This window comes from Protomyctophum parallelum (assembly GCF_964188405.1).
Source record: "Protomyctophum parallelum genome assembly, chromosome: 9".
Taxonomy (NCBI): domain Eukaryota; kingdom Metazoa; phylum Chordata; class Actinopteri; order Myctophiformes; family Myctophidae; genus Protomyctophum; species Protomyctophum parallelum.
In genome coordinates, this window is record NC_139706.1 from 28,486,989 (window position 1) to 28,509,092 (window position 22,104).

Consider the following 22,104-nt stretch of genomic DNA (forward strand, 5'->3'; position numbering starts at 1 on the left):
ATCAGGCTCAGTACACAGCCCTGTGGAGAGCCGGTACTGAGGCTGAGGGACGTGGATGTGTGAGCAGCAGTCGTACCCAGACAGCAGAGAGTTCTATAGGGACAATGAAGCGGTGATGCCAGTGGTGGGCGCACTTCCATGGTGCGCTCTGCTTGCGCACAAGTAGGCCATACATGGCCTACTTGTGTGCATGGTGCAAGTTGGCATCTTGAGAGAGCGCATTTCTAGTTGTTATTATTATATTATTATTATTATTATTTTAGTTATATCTTGCTCATAATAGAACGCTTTAAATAGACAGGAAATGTGAAGATAAAGAATATGCAACATACTGCAAGGTCTCTGAGCTGGAATGGAACCAGAATGGCACTAACCTGGATGACGCACTAACCTGGATGACGCACTAACCTGCCAGATGTATTTATATATTTCCAGATCAAAATCTGCAAATATCACAGTTGCACCATTCCACCAGTGTTTAAAGAATGTAATGCGGAGACAGCTCTGCTGGCTCTGGAGGAACCCTGGGAGCAGTGGTGCATCATGCCATGCCTGGGGCCCGATGCAAGACCATTCCTTTGCTTATCTGACCATAACTGTAAAAACACTATACACAATGACTTATACCATGGCCACTAATGCCTCATCTGGACACCCAGCACTTTGCAGACTGGGATACAGCATAGTATGGTAGAGAGAAATAGGGGGGGGGGGGTTGATGTAATTGTGGTCAGGGCACAAGGTCATGCTGAAGGAGGAAGAGCAGTGTAGGCTGATTTAAGTTGTAAATGATGATTTAACAGAAAGAGATGCTTGTCCACATGGAGCTAGAGTTTATGTTGTGCTCTCAAGGCAAACGGCAGCAAACATTGTTATATGGAGTCTATAAAACTTTCTTTAAAGGACAACTTTAGTTTTTTTTTTTTTTTTAGGTTCATGTTTTAGGTTGTTATTAGAGAAAGGTGAGTGTTCATTTTCTTTCATTTGCTGCTTTCTTTCGTTTTGGGGATTTTAGCAGTTTTTGACAGGGGGGCGGGGGCATTCGAGCATGGGGCTTAATATGATTTTCTTAACACAATTTTATGGTGATTTATTTTTTTATGGTTTACTATAGTCCTAATAAACGCCAGGAAATTACATCTGGCCACAAAAGATCACGGGATCTATTGAATGTGACAAACTGACATATTTAGCCTATACACACAGTATAAGCCTTCCCCCAGTAGGCTACCTTCACATTCAGTAGATCCTGTGATCTTCTGTGGCCAGATGTAATTTCCTGGCGTTTATTAGGAACCATAAAATTAGGTAAACCATAAAAAAATAAATCACCATAAAATGTTGTTAAAAAATACATATTTAGCCCGATGCTCGAATGCCCCTGCCCCCCTGTCAAAAACAGCTAAAATCCCTAAAACGAAAGAAAGCAGCAAATGAAAAAAGATTAACACTCATCTTTTACTTTCTCTAATAACAACCTAAAACATGAACCTTGGTTGAAAAAAACAAAAGTTGTCCTTTAAGCTGGTATTTGACAAATCCCTTTCCTTCACTGACAGTCTGCAGGGCTCAAAAGGCAAGCTATAGTCAGAGTATGCTGTTACCTTTTGTTCAGAATTTTCCACTTTGACTTTCACCTTGAGTTCTTTCATTCCTCGTCATCTTAAAAGGCGCCTTACTATGTCTTGCCTATGGCTTAAACCTCAGACATTCTAGAAGGCTGTGCTGTGCATCAGTTCAAATGCAATTGTATCGTCAGAAGTAATATAATCTCTAGCACACACACATTAAACGCTGTGCTGGTTACAGTGCACATGAAGTATCTTGAATTCTCAACTTCAAGAAGACTGGGAACTAAACGCTCCCTCAGACACCTCCTCACTTCTTTTTACTTATGCAGACTAGCATGCTTATCTTTAACGTGCAGGTTTGCATGGTTCCACTTGAAAGCCCTGTCTTGCCAGCCAAAAAACAAAGGACTTTGGATCATTTACTACTTCTTTAGGAATTACAATTTCAGAGAGCTTTTTTCCATTAAATGGGGAGGGGGCTTTTCACGTGTAAGGATTTGCAAGAAAACAAGTGCAATGCAGTTGAAACATGCTGTTCCGAATGTGGGCTGGCCCTGAGGAAAGAGTCAAACAAATGCCCACCTCTATTAGTATGGAGCTCATGGTTCTGTGGGACCAGGATGAGGTTTGATATTCTGCGTCCACACTACTGCTTTCAGCAAGCAGTCCACCATTATTCCGCCTGACAAGAGAGCAAACACTATGCATTCGGGGGTCAAGATAAAGCTTGTCTCTCTCTCTTTGTCTTATCGCTTTATCCTACATCCTTATGTTGCTTTGTTCTCGCAACACATTTTCACAGTGCAGGGCCATGCAGAGAGCACTGAGGGGGCAGGTGCCCAAACTCTAGAAAATGTTTTTTTTTGTGAGGGTCCTTTGTGCCATTTCACACCAGAAATGTAGTGCATTTGATGTCTTATGCTAATGGAGCAATATGTTCCACAATAACTTGGCCCATGTCATTGGACAGTAAAATAAACATTAACATATATAATATTGATAAGGGCCACAGATGTTGGGCAGGCCATAACATTTGCCCATAACGTTGGCCATGTGCCCAGGCACCAAAAGCAACTGGTTAAAGGTGCAGAACTTTCTTATTTCAAATGTATTAAATACAGTAGCTGCATATTAAATGGACTGGCTCCATAAGCTGCCTCTTATTAGTGGTCCTATTGTGCAGCCTGCAATTATTTCTTGAGTGGGCCACAGAAGTTACTTCAGTAAAAAACTGTGGCCTTATGGCTGTCGAAGTCCTCATGCATAATTGGCTGTTGCATTGACTGAGAAAAAAGAAAACAAAAAAAACTCAATGTTTAATCCACGCTGACCTTTATGCGTGAATGGTGAAGGATACACTGCAGCTGTCGAAGCAGAGCATTGCTGTTTTCTCTCTACTCGCTACCATGTGGCAGACTGTTCATAAGACAGGTGAGAGCTAGCCTGTGTTCTCTTTGACAGACAGCAGTGCTATTCAGGCAGTTAGTAAATGTTTTGTCTAACCTCACCTATGCAATCAAAACCAGAAAAAGACTAGATAAAGTGCCCCTCGGGCACAGGTCTCCACCAGGCCAGGTTGTGACCTTCTGGTGGCGCTATAATAGGCCAATGTGAAAAGGGTGCCATTTCTTCTTACGCCTTGGATGGCAATTGAATGATTTGAGGCATTTTGTTCCAAAGATGTGTTTTGCAAAAATCCACCTGTTGGTGGCGCTATAACAAGCCAATGCGAAAAGGGTGGGATATTTTCCTCAGCCTAGTAGGAAAGTCTGTGAAAGATTTCACGTAAATTGCATGCTGCGTTCATGATTTGAGGCTTTTTGTTCAAAACTTTGAAAGCCAATATTAGCCAATTAGGATGGAATATGAAATATCGGACAGATCCGTCTTTAACACATGACTATATAGATACTGTGAAATGATTTGCAGGATTTCTGGACAGAATCTGGAGGAGTAATATAAAAAAATATGTTTTACAAAAGTCGGCTGTTATATCAGGCCGTTCTGGAAAATTGGTGGCAGAGGTTCATTCATTGTTGGTATCCAGGGAGTGGATCAACCGGGTTCACGGTGCCGGAGATTAGCTGGTAACAGACGGACAGACAGACGGACGGGCGGACGGATGCACGCACACACGGACGGAGTGCAAAACATACAGTAGCCTACTCTCTCCCCATGCCTTCGGCCTGGTGGAGCCAACAATAACTTCTGAGCTGTCTTTCCAATGTTTATAGCGAGGGATACATCCCGAGTCCTGACCTTGTGAGCTTGGCAGAACACCTTGTGTGTCCCTGGTTGGAACTATCAACTCATGACAGAGCCTGTTTGCAATGCTGGGCACCCAGAGTGGGCTGCTCACTAATCCTAAAGGTGTTCGCAAAGAGTCTGCTTGAACTCATATTCTCAGGCAGGGCTAATAGGATTATATTTATAAGCTCAGGATTTCTTTGCGTGTACATTATGCTAGTGACTCCCAGTCACAGTGAAATACTGAACAAAGTTTTCAAAGTGTACAATTCTGAGCTGTTTTGAGAGTTTGGGACAAATTGTGTTACAATTCTTGATGCATTCCCACTATCTTTTTGAGGGGCACTAGTGTGTGCACAAACTTTGTCCTACACAATCATTAAATTCCCATTGACAATGAATGGCCAATTTTATGTTATAGTGTAACACAAACGCCCCTCACTTCACACAGGTGTGATTTTTTTAAACTAGCGTTTCCGGCCTCACACGGCCCTCACACCTACACTGCACCGCCAATATAACTGATATGCCAATGGAGTTTTCTGAATCTGTCTGGCCCTGTCCCTACTTTATGCCCATTTATGGACATCCCTGATGTAATCAGTACATATATGCCCATATATGGGTATGCCCCTTCTGTGCACATAATATATGGAGCTGAGTTATTTGTTTGTGTGACAAACTCCATATTTGGTTGTAGCTGCATTGGAAAGTGTGAGGTATGAGGCTTTTGTGAATAGGAGAAACTGTGATTAATGTCCACAACTTGCATACTGTATGTGAAAGATATTCTGACTGGTAAAAGGAGGCTGGCTATTGTACAGTATGTGCACTCCTACTAGCCTGGCTAATAAGCCAGACTAATATCACACAACACTGTCGCAGGATATTTCTTTTTTGCCAACGGCTGATTCGGTCTGGCTTATTAGACAGGCTACACTCCTACACCTGCATGCCTATAAGAGCATGTGAGGTCCACAGATCAGGCAGTTTGATAGTCAAGAGGTTTAGTCAGTGACATTGGTGGAATGAGGATGAATGATGGTTTAAGATGATTTTAAAGTAATGCATCAGTATACAGGCACGGAGGAGTTGTGGTCCTGCAAGCACCTCTCAGTGAGGGACAAAATGTCTGCTGCTTAGTTAGGCCTATATATAGTCCCCAGGTGTGCTCACTGTGCTGATTGTTGGCCCCGCCCACACCACCAACAAGGCAACCTTCCACTATTCCACCCCACTCACAGCTAGAGTGGTGGGGTTTTCTAATTTCTACAGCATAGAATCAATCATTAGGGCTTAACACATTTCAGTCATGTTGGAATTTATGCATTATCGTAGACTACACTCGTAAGAACAAGTTGTTTCACAACTTTTGTACTGGCAAAGCATAAGCATAATCCGTGAGCTTTAATGTGAACTGCTGTAGCTTGGATGCATTTCAATAGATTGGCTATGTGGTGCAGGATGCTGAAAATATGCCCTCTTCTTCATGTTCACTTCTATTTTTCTTAGAGGCTATAATAAGCTGTCCTCTGTCTGAGTATAGTGATAATAGTTTAGGCAATCTAGTCCCTAACCCTAACCCTAGTACACACAGGAAAGCTGAACAGAAGGGCAGAAACATCCAACTGGTATAATATTTTTGTCATGTAGGCTAATATGGAAAAAGAGTTAATGAGCTAGGGAATTATTAGGGTTTAGAAGTCAAATAAATCACAGCGGCTTAACAGAGACCTTTGAACTAGACAGTGTAAAGTAGTCATTATATCGAACCCAGGTCCCACTATTTCTACTGTTGAGCTATAAAGGGAAGCTCTTTAGGGAAGGCTGTATTTCCCATTGAATTTCAAGCGATACCTCTTGTCAGCCTGTAGCAAGGTTATTATAGTTAACTATAACTAACGAAAAAACGAAAACTAGAATAAAAAAAACATTTTAGTTAACTGAAACTAAACTATAATGAAAAAACCAAAACTATTATAACCTTGGCCTGTAGTGATCTGACCAGTGTGACCACAGGATATATTTGATATTTCTCAATGGAAAAACAGGGAGACCACCTCCAACTACCAAAGTTGTGTTAGTTACATAATCTACCTTTCAGATAATAATGTTTTACAGAAATAATGTTTTATTCACTAAAAAGGTTGGAAATGCAAGAGACCCGGGAACAATAATTTCTTGGTCTGGTGAAACTCGGAAAACTCGGAAAACTCGCAAAATAGTTTTAAAAGGACTCTTAAGGCTAAATCTCCATTGTCCAGAACCAGCATTCTGAAGTTTATAGTTGAAAGACCTTTCCCTGTGTGCCAAGAGCAAAGCCTTCTGCTATTTGTGGTGGATTTGATCCAGGACGCCCTTTGGCCCTCCTTTCAAGTCCCTTACATGTCCACTGTGCAAAAGTGGGCACAGAGGGCGCAGACGCCAAAATGAACCTGATGGAGTGGTCAGATTTATGATAATCCGTTTTCTTGTAAGGCTCTGCCAGTGAAGAGGGTTTTTTGGCCCTGTTGAAATCATAATGGCTTTATATCTTTCAGCCCGTGGGCCTTTTTACTGCTGATACAGGGATTGATGTCTCTCGCTATCTGCTTTGCCGTGTGCTTTCGCTCTTTCAACAGGATTATCATACAGTATCCTCTTCCCTTTAATTGGAGCGGTGAAAAGCATGCTGGATTGTCTGGTATGCCAAGTGACCAAAAACAAGACGCAATAGACACAATGCACTGTAATAATAATGACATACTGTGACTGCTCTAGCCTCTAGATATACTTGGTTCCAATGTTATATAAACAATATATACGAATTTACTGGCAGTTGATTTTTAGACTTCTTTTGTGAGAAACAGAGAAAATGATGTGAGCAGCAAACAGACCTCCCTGCTAGCTGTATTTCCATACATCTGCATGTATTTACTTTGCTTATACTTGAATTATTTGACACCTGCAATATGTTCTCTGACGGGACTCTGTTAAGCTGCTGTTACTTGCTGTACAAAATTATGTTTTTCACTAAAGCACGTGTGGCACTCACCCCACACGTGCAGTCAAACATATCGATCGGGACGCTCTTGTGCCCTTGTCCTGCCTTCGTTTTGAAATACATTTTAAACTAGAAAAAGTGCCCTTCCGGGCACAGGTCTCCACCAGGTTATCCACAGATCCGTGCAGTTAGAGGTAAAAACACTTTTCGGCCAGTTATAGCGCCACCTTGAGGCTGAGTTGAAATTGTTCATGTGGCATTTCGTCCTCGGCCTAGTGGGAATGTGGGTGCACAATTTCACGGAATTCACGCGATGTGTTCATGATTTGCAGCATTTTGTTTGAAACTGAGCACTCCTGTGAACTTTGGAAGCCAATCTTAACCAATCAGGATGGAGTCTGATAAATGTGAAAGACCCGTTTCGTTGAATGGCTCTAGAGAGACTGTGTACCAATTTGCGTGATGTTTGGACAAAATCTGTAGGTGTACTGTGCAAAAACTTGTTTTGCACAAAGCGGCCTCCTGGTGGCGCTATAACAGGCCGTTCTGGAAAGTTTGGGGCAGAGGTTCATCGTTGGCATCCAGGGAGTGTGTGTGCAAAATATGGCATCGACCGGGTTAACGGTGGCCGAGATTAGCTGTTCACGGACACACACACGGACACACACACACACGGACACACACACGGACGGACGGAGTGCAAAACATACTCTCCCCACATGCCTTCGGCCTGGTGGAGACAATGAACACAAACAATGAGATCCTGCAGTACTAGCAGTAGTGTGTCTTTCAAGGTGTTGATGTTTGAGGTTAAATTAATGCTCCACCTGGCAGACTATTATTCAGCTGGAACTGTCACTGTGCACAGTCAATCAAATTTACATTATGCTTTATGTTATGTTATGTTATGTTATGTTATGTTATGTTATGTTATGTTATGTTATGTTATGTTATGTTATGTTATGTTATGTTATGTTATGTTATGTTATGTTATGTTATGTTATGTTATGTTATGTTATGTTGTGTGCAGGCTAGAGCTTTGGTTACATATCAACATATCTGAATGGATTACTGTCATTACATCATGGAAAAACGTGTAAAAGTTATTTGCAGCCGTACCATATGAACATTAGGTATTTTTAGCCGCATTGTCCCCCATTGAACAGGGTTCAGAGACCAGTCCTACTTTATCCAGCCTAATCAGTGCGGTGCATGCTAGCTCTGTGTGGGCAAAGGGCCGCCTGTCTGTCTGTCTGCCTGGCTGAATGAACAGAAAAGGGTCCGTTGGGGCATCCTGGCCCCACGTTCCTTTGGGGTGACCAAATAAGGACTGTCTGCAACATGTATGCAGGGAGGAGACAAGGGCACTGTGTTGGCACAGCCCAGCCTTTCACATTCTCTGGCGTCCCTCAAAAGCCTTCTGTCCTTCATCACACATCCAAGTGATTTCACTGTACAGCTACACGCACAGTGCTTTCACCATCTCAATGTTGTGATTAAATTGCCAGTAAGCAATGGCAATTAAAGTATCTAAACTAATACAAATAGATAGTATAGTACTTTATACACAATGAGCTGTCTGTGATGCCATCATTGGTGTGATGAGCAAGTATGATGCACTGTATGCCTAAATGATTACACAGCCATGCACTTCACACATAGCCTATAGGTAATATACCACAGTAATACAGCACTCACAACTCAATTGTGGCTCACTGCTGCTAGCAGCAGTTAAAGATTAACAGTAGTGTTTCCCTTGAGGACTCTTTGAAGTGGACGTATTACAAGCTTATCTTAATTAGAATGAAATCTGGGGGAGTGAAGTGGTCCTCAGGAAACAAGCATCTCCAAGCTCCAGCTCCTTAGGGGCCACATCGCAGGTTTTAAAACCACACTGCAGGTTTTAAAATGACTTCAAGGCTTCCTCAGCCAATATTTACTCATGCTACTTTATACTGGGGAATGAGTATAGTATAAATTGTGCATAAATCGTTTCCCCTGTAACGCGAGGACATTATATTGTTTTGACTTTTGTGCTCACCTGGTCTTGCTGAATGTGAACAGATACTTGATGGGCCCACTTTATTATACAGCTGGGGTGCTTCATTTAGATCTCTGTATATGAATAATTATGCAGTATGCGTCAACGTAAAATTTTCCTACTCAAATGTATGAAACACTGTGTAATGAAGCTTACCTATAATTAACTGTCATTTAGGAGCTGCCAGAAACAAACTAATTTTAAAAGATCATGAGTGGTGGAAAAAGTACTCAAATGTTTTACTTCAAGTAAAAGTATCAATACTGCAATATAGAAATACTCCATCCAATGGAGTACAAATGTATTGGCATCAAAATGTTCTTAAAGTAACAAAAGTAAAAGTGCCCATTATGCAGAATGTCTCATTTCAAAATGTCATGTATAAATTCATCATATATCTTCATCTGATTCATCCTGTATTTTCATCCTTTATTTTCATCCATGTATTTTCATCACGTATTTTCACTGCATATTTTCATCGCGTACTTTCATCCACGTACTTTCATCCACGTACTTTCATCCACGTACTTTCATCCACGTACTTTCATACCCGTATTTTTTTATTGCGTACTTTCATCGCATACTCTCGTCGCATACTTTCATCCACGTACTTTCATACGCGCGGGAGACACTTTATTGTGAAGGGACGACAGGATGAGGAGAGCTGTTGTTGCTGCGTAATTGTCCAGAGTAATGGCTGCGAGCGATATTGAACAGTCAAAACTATGTGTCAACAGAATTATTAGGTATATATGGGGGCCTCATTTGGTCATGAAACGGGCCTCCAGATTCCTAAGGCCTATAAAATGTATGGTCTTAGGACGTCCCTGTGAAAGTCTTTGATTATAAAGAGCTATTCACATATATCTAACCGCCTGTATCAGTTGTGCTTTGTTGAGTTAATATCAACAGTGTTATCGGAACTACAAAGCAAAGTCTTCGGATGCTGTACGTGTTTAGATTAACAGCGCAGGTCCTTTTCTCTTTCCGTTACATGAGTCATCCATCAAGACACAGAGGTCCTACACACTGTATAGTGTTTACCTGTGAGTTTAGTACAATGCTGCTGGCTCCTATCCAATACTGTTGGGAGGTCCCACACACACGCACACACGAACAAACAGTGTCTCAACTTGACCTAATGTAAGTTGAACACCCATGAGGAAAAATATTCTCTGCCGAGACCGAACTTAAGTTTCAGTGGTGTTTTGAGACTCAGTAGAGTCCAAAAGCATTTCTCATTGTTAGTTACTCATTTAGCTGGAGGAATTTAATACAATTATGATTAACGTTGAGATCATTTTTATTTTATTTTTTCGTGAGAAGAGAAGTATGTTTTATTTTTTTCCATCTCTCATCTATTCTCATTGTGCTTCATACTGTTTCACAGTATTTTTCATTCAGCCTCAGTTATAACGCACGCACGCACGCACGCACGCACGCACGCACGCACGCACGCACGCACGCACGCACGCACGCACGCACGCACGCACGCACGCACGCACGCACGCACACACACACACACACACACACACACACACACACAGGGAAACGTATACATAGTGCAGTGGTTGGCTGGATGTGACAGATTTACAGATCATGACCACTGGGGTGGGGCAGATGAGAGGTTTGTGAACTTTGGCCTCAGCTGTAGCGCCAAGACAAACAAAAGCAACTCTCTGAAATCCCAGAACAATACCACCGCTGAAGTGCCTCCTTGCAGTCATTTCTCCTTCATTCCACCACTTTCACATCTGCCAGCTGTTCAGTTGGTTAGTCACCTGGGCCTGTATCACATAAGCCCTGTCTATTTTATGCTTCATTGTTTAGATCAGCTCAACCAGATCTATCCACCAAAAATATATATTATCCCATTGCTGAAAGTAGTTACGTATTAGACAAATGCACTTTTTTTCCCTTTTTGTACTACTGATGTTTGTGCAAAACACTTTTGACAACTATTGCATTGTGGGTTTGAGCTGTCCTTTTTTGATGTCAATGATCAATCCAATGAAGTCACCTTAATTCAAGTGGCAGATGCCAAAAATAGTTTTTTATTTAATATTTATTTAAATTGTATATTTTAGGGGCATGTCATGTGTTCTACAGTACCTGCACAGCATGTGTGATCTACTGGTAGATCACAATCTACCTTTTGGGCGCCCCTGGTTTAGATGGTGTCATGCTACAAACTAGCTCATCTACAAGCTCAGCTTTTAGATGTGAACTTTTCACTATACAGTATTTGAAAATGTATTTTCCTATAATTACATGCCCAAAATAGGGATGCCAGGTTGAAAGTCATGTTACATTTTCTCCATTGAAATCAGTTTGTTTTTGTATGATGAACAGTAAATTAGGCTTTTATTCTCTACGTTCATATGTGCTCGCGTTAAACGGCTGTGTGTGCGTGGCTTTGGTCCCGCTCTTTACAGTATGGTCAAAATGGTAACAGCAATGCCCTCCAGGACCACAGCTGCCACAACTGCCTCTGATACCAACTAACCAGGGCAAGGTGTAAATTGTCCAGTTCAGAATGGAAATACACATTTCTCTATTAGAAACCAAGCCATTAGACAAAATGCTTAATATAAAATTGTGCCGCTGCATGGTACCTTGTACCACCCACAGAATCCTGCCAGGCTTTGGGAGGCACAAGGTATACATGGATTCACTGTAATGAAGGGTTACTGAAATTGCAATGCAGAAACATTTCCACTGCATGTTTCTCAATAGTAAAGTCTTTAAACTGAAATAGTTTCAGCTAGACATAATTCATGTGATTATCTGGGGTTAGTTTTATAATATCCTAAAATCTGCTCCCCTTGCAGGAGGTAACAAGTTGAAGAATCAGCAGTTCCGTCTGAACTGGGCTTGGATCTCTCTGGAGAAGGAGCAGTATGTGGTGGACGAAGGCGTCCGCTTTCTGGAGGTAGTTCTGAAGCGCAGGGGCTACCTGGGAGAAACCTCCTTTGTCAGTAAGTACACTGAGACACAATTCATTAAAATGCTTAATTTCTTTCTAGTTTTTACTCTTTTTGATACTTTGATACTGAATTTTAAATTAAGATTTCATTAATGTTTGTTTTTCCAATGCAAAATTCATGTCCGTGTAAACCCCGTGCCACCATCTTGACATATGCACACACGACTGCACGCCCTCATACTTGAGCGACTGCGCACAAACTTCGATCTCCTGACTAGTAAAACAATAACCTTTAGGGTTACACAGGTCCTAGCCTTTCACCTTTCTCCGTGGGTCAGTACTTAAAGTCCAGTCACACAATGGAACTGAAGGGGCTGCATGTGCTCATGAGAAAGGTCATTCAAAGTTGGTGGACACTTAAGGACACTTCTCTGCAACTTAATCACCCAGTTTTACTGGCCTGAACTAAATGAGCAATAACTGAAGCACGGCAGCAAAAAGAGCTTCTGTAAGAGTTTATGAGTGGCTGGAATCTTCACTATTGTTGGTAATTGTTCCTCGCTACCCTCTATTCTGTCTATATAAATGACACGTTTAAAAAATGACCCGCGGATATATGTCTCACCCCATACAAGGTGATTTAACTGTGGTCTGTATCTTTGTTTTCTCTGGAGCCACTGACTAATGAAATGTCCCTAGAGAGAACGGCCCTTTTTGGTGAACTTTATTTAAGTCTTACATTTTTTTAATCTCCAGCTTCTGAGTCAGACCATTTAAGTCAATAAAACAGAAAAAATGTCCATCTCAATAATAGCATTAATATTTTAATCACCATTACAAAGACAAATGGATGGATAATGCCTAGCATGAAAAACAATGGTCCCTGTGGAAAGAAAAGGGATGTGATTTGCTTAACTGAGAAGAGAATGATGCAAGAGAAGAGAAAAGGGAAAATAAATAATTATAAATAACACCCAACATGCATTTTGTGAGCATCTATTGAAATCCAAAAATAAACATGAAAAATAAGGCTCATCCGAAAGAACAATTTCAAACAATCATTTAGACCGGGAACCCAGAAAACTTTAGGATTTAGAAGGCATTTTTAGAATCAGCCTCAGGTCTAAATGGGTTTAATCCATTTGGTTGAGACATTGTTTCATTTTTTAATTGTGAGAACAAATATGAGCACAGTCACAGATTGTGATGACATTCAGGCTGTCTGGCTTTCTAAAAGATCAGAGAATTCTCTGATCTTCAAGAAGGCTGGACAACCAACACATGGCCGATTGTGATTGAAATTTTGTATGATGCAAAAATGGGGGAACAGATGAATCCAAATGGCTCGCTCCGTGTTTCTAAACCAGAAATTGCTCATTTGAACTTTGATAATGTTTTCCATCATCTGCCAGTCTAGTCTTCAATCCAAACATCAGGCATTGGATCAAAGCCTCAACAAAGAGAGAGGCAATACAGAATATCTTTGTCAGGGATATATATATAAATATATATTTTTTTTGCATAATGGTGGTCATATGACATTTATATCATCTTTGGTATGTTCCGTATGGGTGTGTCACATAATATGTGACACACAAATACAATATATTATATTGTATTATGTTATTTGATTTGATTTACTGTATACCCTGAAATCTTGAATAAACAAAACTGTGAAAAAAGGGATATTTATGACTTAATGTTAAATAAATAATAATTAAAATAATAAATGTATTTCTTTATAAATAAAGTGTTATACTTCTCTGTACTGTAGATATGAGAAACTCAAGCTTCTCTCCGTTGTATTATAGAGAGAAGCTTGAGTTTCTCAATGTGGCTCTAATGTTTGCTACTGTATTTTGTGAACTGTTATGAATATAATGCATTTTAAAGGCATTTGAATGAATTATGGACATCCTTATGAAACTTAAAAAGGATGTTTATCTTAATTACATTATCTCCCTTTTCTACAACAATCCATTCATTGCTTTCATTTCAGATGTGAAACATATTTTAATTAAGAAAATATACACGCACGCGCACACACACACACACACACACACACACACACACACACACACACACACACACACACACACACACACACACACACACACACACACACACACACACACACACACACACACACACACACAATTCATGCTGAAAAGATCAATGTTTTGTCTTTGCCCTTTGACAAGTTAGAAAGAACAGCAACATTCATTAGTTCTTCGTGGGTATTCTTTGGTGGCTTTCTCTACTGCGGTGAAAGAAACGCAAATCTTTTGATCAATAGGCATGACAGCCTGCCGATTCACGCCAGTGATGCCACCCATCTGCCTCAGTGCAGAGATGAGACTACGGCTGATCCCAGGCCAGTGCCTTCACATGTAGACTGGGGGCATCTCCTCCAGGCAAGCATTGCATGACTGAACACTGATCAGAGGGCTCCATTGACGACCTGCTTCAGTGGTCAATATGTGCCATGCAGGTGGCACTGGTTTGAAGGCTTGACCTCAGAATGGCTGCGGTCGTCACAGCAATCCAATCCCTGCTGTTTGAGTTAGGATCAACTAATATTGTGCTCTTTGAAGACAGGTGATTTATTTTGTCTTAGCATACATACATATGAGCCTTTTCCCCTAAGGTTATACTTGCATATGAAAGCCCATTTTTGAGGGGCCTAGCCCCTCCTATATCCAACTTTTGGTGTCTCTCCACAAACTTTGTCCTACAAAAACATTAAATTCACATTGACAATTTTACATCATGATGCTGTACGATGATGTACATCTAAATTTAACACTTATTTGTTTTACTTTCTGGGGCTGTGCCATAAAAAATGTCATACCCCAATTTGTATGCCAAATAACTACAGTACATAGCTATGAATATGACTAAGAGTTCACACTTTGAAGTGTACCAACAGTGAAAACAGCATATTATAGTGTAGGTAAACAGTGCTCCTATTTTAAGTTCCACAGTCCAGAAGACAGAGCCATGTTCTGTTTAGACAGATCGTGGTGTGTTTATAGACGGTTGCGTCCCCTCTCAAACCACTACTTACCTGGTCAGGCAACCTGAAAGCAAACTCCCCCTGCCCGAAAGTTTTATTTACCTGTCAGAGGCAGGTGGGCATGCCCTTAGTGTCAACGCCTGTTCATAAACTAAACTCATATTATTTATTACATTTTCTTATATTTTACTAAAATGTTACTCTCTAATAGGCCTACTATCTCCATCGTTCTTTCCCTGTTCTAAGAAAGCAGGTGGGTGGCTTTTTGAAAACGACCCTGTTATCTTTAATTATTTTAATATTCATTTATTCATTATTTTTTTAACCTTTCGTCTTCATTTTGTCATATCCGTGGGCGCCCTATGAGACAGCCAGCTGTTAATAGACAGCTATTGCAGAGCATACCTATTTACACGCACCTCGACAGTGGATTCTGCTGTCACAACATGCTTGCTGATTATCGTAGCTGTTACATTCTCCTGTTACATGTCATGACCATATGTTTATAAATACTCCACGGTTTTCGGTGCCAATTGACTGCATTCTGTTCAGCCTAGGAGACTGTACGCTGTGCCAATGTTACTTTTTCTGTATGATTTCAAGTGATAATAGTACTTTTCCCCCCTTCTCCTCCCAAAAGGCATTGGCACTGAAGACGGCACGGCGGAGACAGACAAAGACTTCCGTGGGAAATCTCAGAAGCAGGTTCAGTTTAACCCAGGGCAGACCACGGCCACCTGGAAGGTCCGGATCTTGTCCGACGGTGAATATGAGATGTCAGAGACTTTCCAGATCGTTCTGTCTGAGCCAGTCATGGCGGCCCTAGAATTTCCAGACACTGCCACGGTGGAGATCTTGGACCCCGGCGATGGTCAGTAATATTTTCACTTGCTATTAAATGCTTCCATTGTAGTATTTGAAAAGTAGCGCTACCAAAGCACTAGTCTGGAAACAAATCTATAATGCCCTCGGCAGATTTGGTCTGGCACTGCTCAGTTGTGATTGGATTTCACTCCCTCCGAAGTAGTGAGGGACCAACCAGGACACAGTATGCTTATATGAGGCGGGTCTATCACCAGAGGCATTGTTGTTTTATCCACATCTTGGAATTGAAGATTCCACACAGAGATTCCAGAGAATATCTGCGTAGTGATATTAGTCTGGCCATGCCAGCCTACCAATTAAAGCACATCCATTTTTTGAACCAAACAGCTTTCATCATTTCCGTTTCCATAGGTCTTCATTAGAGTGAAGAAGACTTTTGGAAGACTTTTGGTAGAATTATGACGTGAATACATTCTCAGTTTCCTATTGATATTTTTGCATTAATATAGTAGCTTGAGATGAATATTCTGCAGCTGTTAAAAGTATGTTTTTTGTTTCTATTAAAACAGGGATTGTATCTGTGGAATTTTTGATTTTAGCATTGGCGATTCATAAATAGCAGATATACAAGCTCACAGTGTGTCTCTTTGTGCCACGCTGTGAGCTTGTACATCTGGTATTTTTGAACAGTTTTGAAAAAAATGGTTTAGAAGGCATTTGTAGAAATAGCCTCAGGTCTTTATGGGTTAAGAACCTATTTAAACAGTGACTAAATAAGTATGCCCTGGCCTCCTGCAGCTTCTTTATCTACCGACAAGGCGACAACCCAATTCTGCAAGTTGTGATACAAGATCACAGTATCCTCTCTGTCCATCTTAGCCAGCCAGAGTACATACAGCAGCACAGTGCTTCACATTTACACCATAGAACGATAAGACTGAAAGGAGAGCAGAACTCTACGGCCTACCTATATGGAACCCAGTGAGAACGAATGACGATGTTCAGATATAGTGAAAGAATGTTTCCTTACCACAGGATTAAATAATGTCAATTAGATAAGGAATCCACCAGTTTAATGAACAGTCAGAATGATAAGACTGAAAGGAGAGCAGAACTCTACGGCCTATATGGAACCCAGGGAGAACGAATGACGATGTTCAGATATAGTGAAAGAATGTTTCCTTACCACAGGAGTAAATAATGTCAATTAGATAAGGAATCCACCAGTTTAATGAACAGTCAGAATGATAAGACTGAAAGGAGAGCAGAACTCTACGGCCTACCTATATGGAACCCAGGGAGAACGAATGACGATGTTCAGATATAGTGAAAGAATGTTTCCTTACCACAGGAGTAAATAATGTCAATTAGATAAGGAATCCACCAGTTTAATGAACAGTCAGAATGATCACGCATATGGCATTCAGCTGATGACAGTGGTGGAAAATTGCTCTGTCAAATTTGTTCAGTTAAAGTACTGGAGTAGGCTACTTTAAAAATACTGAGTTGTGGGCTTAAGTGGTTAATTAATAATGTACATATTCCTTCCTAAACATGTAGTGGAGTCAAAAGTACAATATTTGTCTTTGAAAAGTATTCAAAATTTGTAAATGTACTTTGTCACTGTCCACCACTGGCTATTGGTTACTAGCTTTGTTTCACCCGTTTCTAATTAAACCGGCTGGCGGCTGATACAAGAATTGAATAGCTCACTCGTGTGGCAAGTTGTGGTTACTTCTTTCAAAGATGACACACTGGACAGGCTTCAAAGATAACAGCCAGGTTTAATTGCAGTTCGAATCAATAAACAATTGACTTGTCAACATTCACAGCAAAATGGGAGGTGGTCACTGGTCACTTCTTTCACTATTTCGCTAAAGGTGTCAGCTAATACAAACAGGTTAATTCTAGCTCAGCTAGGGCTGACAGTTAGGATACAGGGGTGGACTTATGGAGTTATGATCTTCTTCTTCTTTCGTGTAACATTAGAGGTCCAACTCGGTGTCGTGGAGCCACGCCCGCATCTCTGGTCCCAGGTCAAAGAGGCCGGCCTCTGAGGGTGGTCTGTGTAAGGGGCAGGTGAAGATGACATGGTCGGCGGTCTGCTCAGGGGCACCGCACTCTGCCAGTCCCCACTTCTGCAATGATGCATTGAAGCGCCCAACCCCAGTTCTTAAGCGGTTCAGTGTGGTCCATTGCTTGTGAGGAAGATCATCTCCTCCTATGGCGCCAGCTCCTGGATCCCAGATGAACCGATGCATGCGGGAGGGCCCGGCTGACTCCCATTCCTGCTTCCACGCTGCTGCTAGCCATGCATCTCTGGAGATGGCCTCAGGGGTGGCGTTGAGCATCTCCTGTGCTGCCCTGTTGTAGGAGTGACGAGACCTGAGTCTGCTTGGAGGCGCTGGAGTTGTGGTGGTGCCATGCAGGATGTGCCAATCCTGCTTTTGGGCTTTCCTGGCCAGGACGAGGGTGGCAGCTTCCCGTCGGAGGCCGGCCGGAGCTATTCCCGCAAGGACTGGCAAGTGGGACACAGGGGTGGGCTTCAGGCATCCCGTAATGCTCCGGAGGGCGTTGTTGATTGCCACATCGACCTTTCTTGCATGTGGGCTTCTGCTCCAGACTGGGGCGCAGTATTCCGCTGCTGAGAAGACCAGGGAGGCTCCCCAGGTTGTTCCAGCGAGGCGGCGGATCAGTGCAACCCTAAATGTCACCTTGGCCTTGAGATCTTTGAGGTGTTGACTGAAGGACAGTGTCTGATCCAGACGCACGCCAAGGTACTTCGGGGCTTGCTGGACCTCCAGGCGTTTGCCGTCGACACTCACCTCAAGCTCCCTCCTTGCTTCTCTGGTGCTAAGGTGGTATGCCGCAGCGACTGTCTTTCCAACGCTAAGCTGTAGACGCCACCTTTGAAGGTATGCTACCATGGTGCCCATATCTTCATTCAGGCCCTCTTCCATCGTCTTCCATGTTGGTCGACTCAACATGGCAAGGTCGTCTGCGTAGCCATACTTTCTGGTCATGAATGTAAATGTTGAACAGCATTGGCGAGAGGACAGACCCCTGCGGTGCCCCGTTCCTCAGTCTTCTGAGCCTACTGCACTGCCCACTGCTGGTCTGGAGAATGAAGCTGCGGTTGGAGAGCGTCTCCATGATGAACTTCACCATATGCTGGTCCGGTATTGTCCTCAACAGCTTCAGGTGGAGCCCCCGGTGCCACACGGTGTCGTATGCGGCAGTCAGGTCCAGGTACACCACCCCAGCTTTCTCATTGTCCTGGAAACTGTTCTCGATGTCTTGAGAAAGTAGTGTTACCTGGTCTGCTGTTGACCTTCCACGACGGAAACCAGCTTGTTCCCGTGGGAGCTGTGAGTCCACTACTGGCTCTATGCGGCCATGGATCATCCTCTCCAGGATCTTAAATGGGACACTGAGCAATGAGATGGGCCTGTATGACTTGGGGTTACCTTTGCAGATGGAGTACAGAGTTCCAGCAAACCCCAAAGTGCCTTGGTGTTCGCCTAGATAGGACACTGTACTGGAGTTGAAGCACACATGTCATCAAGGTTATAATTATGTAGTTGCTAGAACAGCAGAGAAACCCTCTGCTTAAAGGCAGGGCTTAGGAGGCAGTCGCTAATAAAAACGGGCCTGTTGTATGTAAGGTTTCACCTGACAAAAAAGGCTAGAGTTACAGTAACATTATCAAAGTTTGCTCGGAGGTACATTCTGGAGGCAGGGATGAGTACAATACTCTCCTAGAGCTAGTGAAGATCAACGACTAGTAATTGCTGAAAAGGACAAGGTTTCTTCTCATTCTAAAACAAAAATATTATTGATTCAGTTTATTCAATTTATATTCATTCATAATTGAGGGAATTATTTGGATTATTACTGTGTTGAGATGTCCATGGTGCTTAAAGAGGACATCATGCAGTCCCAAACATAATACCATAAACTAACCTGAATCCTAGTTATATTTTTGTCTCTTTTCTCTTTTATGTTTGAAATGGACCCCCAGATGCTGTATACTGCAATATGGTTTTACCAGTGGAGATAAGCAGTGTTTGCAAAATAAGTAACTTCTAATAAACAACAGATATGGCAGAGAATGATATAAATGACTATATTGCTGCTTTGTTGTGATGATTAACATGTTATGTTTTTCATACAAAGTAGCAGTCTCTGGAGAATAATTAAACTTTAAACTGACCTGTATCTCTCCAAAAGTTGTGATATATTTTCCTTGTGCCAGTGCCTTTAATAGACCCTGCTTTTCTTTCTTCTTCTGTTGATAAACAAACATTTTCAATTACCATATGCTGTTTATGATTCATAACATACTGCAAAGTCATTTGAACTCGCCGAATGGAATGAACCCATGTTCCAGAGGCTTATAAAAATGTAAATGTTTGTCAGAATGTTTTCACGGTGAGCAGAGAACTTGAATGCATCAGGGATTGTCCCTGTGAAATAGTTCAGCTCCAGTTGAGATTACAGCTATCAGAGAGATTACAATTTAAAATCTCCAATTGGTTATTTGTAAGCTATCTGAGTTACCAATGGACAAATATACACTGGGGAATTTACTGGTGGTGGTGGCTTAGGAAGTGGACGGACTGCTTTTGAATGGGTAATTTCTCACTTCGATCAAAGTGCCTTTGAGCAAGACACTTGAGTCGTAACTGAGAATTACGAGAAGAAGCTAGATCATGTATTGTAATGTATCGAACGTTTAGAAACTGATATTTAGAACCAATAATCAATTAGATCTTGCTCATGTACTGTAGTAGGTTAACAGAATAATCAAAAACCTTTTTTTTAACCTTTTACTGTATATCAACTAATCAACATTTCTTATAATCAACTAAATCGATTAGTCTGATTAACCACTTAAGCACTGTATTATAACTTGTTGTAATACATAAGGTACTTCTTAATTGTACAGTACTTCAGGACAGTACTTAGTAGTGTGGTACCACTAAGGAAATTAGAGGGGGGAAGATATAGGGGCCACCAGTAAAATAGACCAGTAAAAAACACCAATAGAACAAGTCTTTGCTTGCGGAAGGAATCACGGCACATGCCTGGCTTATCCAGGCCAACCTTTATGATTCGTCTTTGCATGCAAAGATGCGGGCAAATATCAGTCGACCTCTATGAAGCAATATAGCGTGTAAGACCCATAGCCCATAGCCTAGAGTATGCCTGTTTCATTAATCCTCTCTTCTCCATTCCTAGATAGCATTAAAGTACTATATGTCCCAGCTGTCTATCTGTGTTAGGCTGCATGTCACTCAAAGCAGTGATGCTGAGTATTAATTTAAGCGAGGGACAATGGAAACCCATCCAGGTGACCTTTACAGAGAATTCATATTCATGCCAGTGTGTCAGCTAGCCAGCCAGTGAGATCGTTCTCTGTGATCTAAGCCGAGGTCTGATATCATCATGGCGCCTATACAGTTGCTTTCTCTGGGTTCTCTTCTGGTCTTCGATCTCCAAACGGTCAACAGATCTTCCACAGATCTCTGATCACACACTCCCTTGACCTAATCCCCATATGAAAATCAAAAAGAAATATTCAAGACCTTTCTGTATCCTAAGCGTGTTAGTGTGTATGAATAATGTAAGAGTGGTCATTTGATTTGCTTCTTTTTCTTTTGATCCTATATAGAATCAACAGTGTTCATCCCCTCGGCTGTCTACAACATAGAGGAGGATATCGGTGAACTTCTGATCCCTGTACGCCGGAGTGGAGATGTTAGCCAGGAGCTCATGGTCCTCTGCTCAACCCAACAAGGTACACTAGGGACACTTCATGGAATAGTTTGGCTTTATTAATGTCATTAAAGAAATGCTTAGCCCGTTTCTTACAGTGTACACAGTACCATGTACCAAACTCCGACTCTTAAAGTGAACACGTATGTTGGCAATTAGAACTGGGATTTATGCTAACAGCTAGCCGCAATAAATGTGTTAATTTGCCCCTTGAAAAGGCAGGTTCCACACAGATATATTAGTCTGGCCATGCCAGGCTAGGTCAGGCTCTAACTGACTCTGTATCCATGCTTTGTGTCACGTACTCCAGTGTCAGCCACGGGCACCATCCCCACCACGGTGCTGTCCTACTCTGATTACATCTCCAGGCCTGACGATCACCACAGCATCCTGCGCTTTGACAAGGGCGAGGTGGAGAAACCCTGCCGCATTGTGATCATCGACGACTCATTGTATGAAGAGGAGGAGAGCTTCAACGTCTCTCTCAGCATGCCAATGGGTGGTCGCTTGGGTCAGGAGTTTCCCGCTGCTAAAGTCATAATTGTGCCTGACATGGATGATGGTAAGATGGCCTTTCACCCAGCATAGCTACAAGGTGAAATATTTAATAGATAGACCTTTATTGATCCTGAGGAAAATTCAGTTGTCATGGCAACACCACAGTAAGGAATCGGATGAAACAAAGATTCAGGTAATGAGAAGAAGTACAGAATAAGT

General features: G+C 41.9%; 1 protein-coding gene across 1 annotated transcript in view; it reads left to right on the forward strand.

Annotated features, from left to right (window-relative positions):
• frem2b (FRAS1 related extracellular matrix 2b) overlaps window positions 1-22,104 on the forward strand; it is a 64,942-nt gene that overhangs the window by 17,939 nt on the left and 24,899 nt on the right. The window contains exons 3-6 of the mRNA XM_083773018.1: window positions 11,674-11,820; window positions 15,425-15,655; window positions 21,284-21,409; window positions 21,698-21,949. Of these exons, the coding sequence (XP_083629144.1) occupies window positions 11,674-11,820; window positions 15,425-15,655; window positions 21,284-21,409; window positions 21,698-21,949 (756 nt within the window). The remainder of the gene's footprint in view (window positions 1-11,673; window positions 11,821-15,424; window positions 15,656-21,283; window positions 21,410-21,697; window positions 21,950-22,104) is intronic.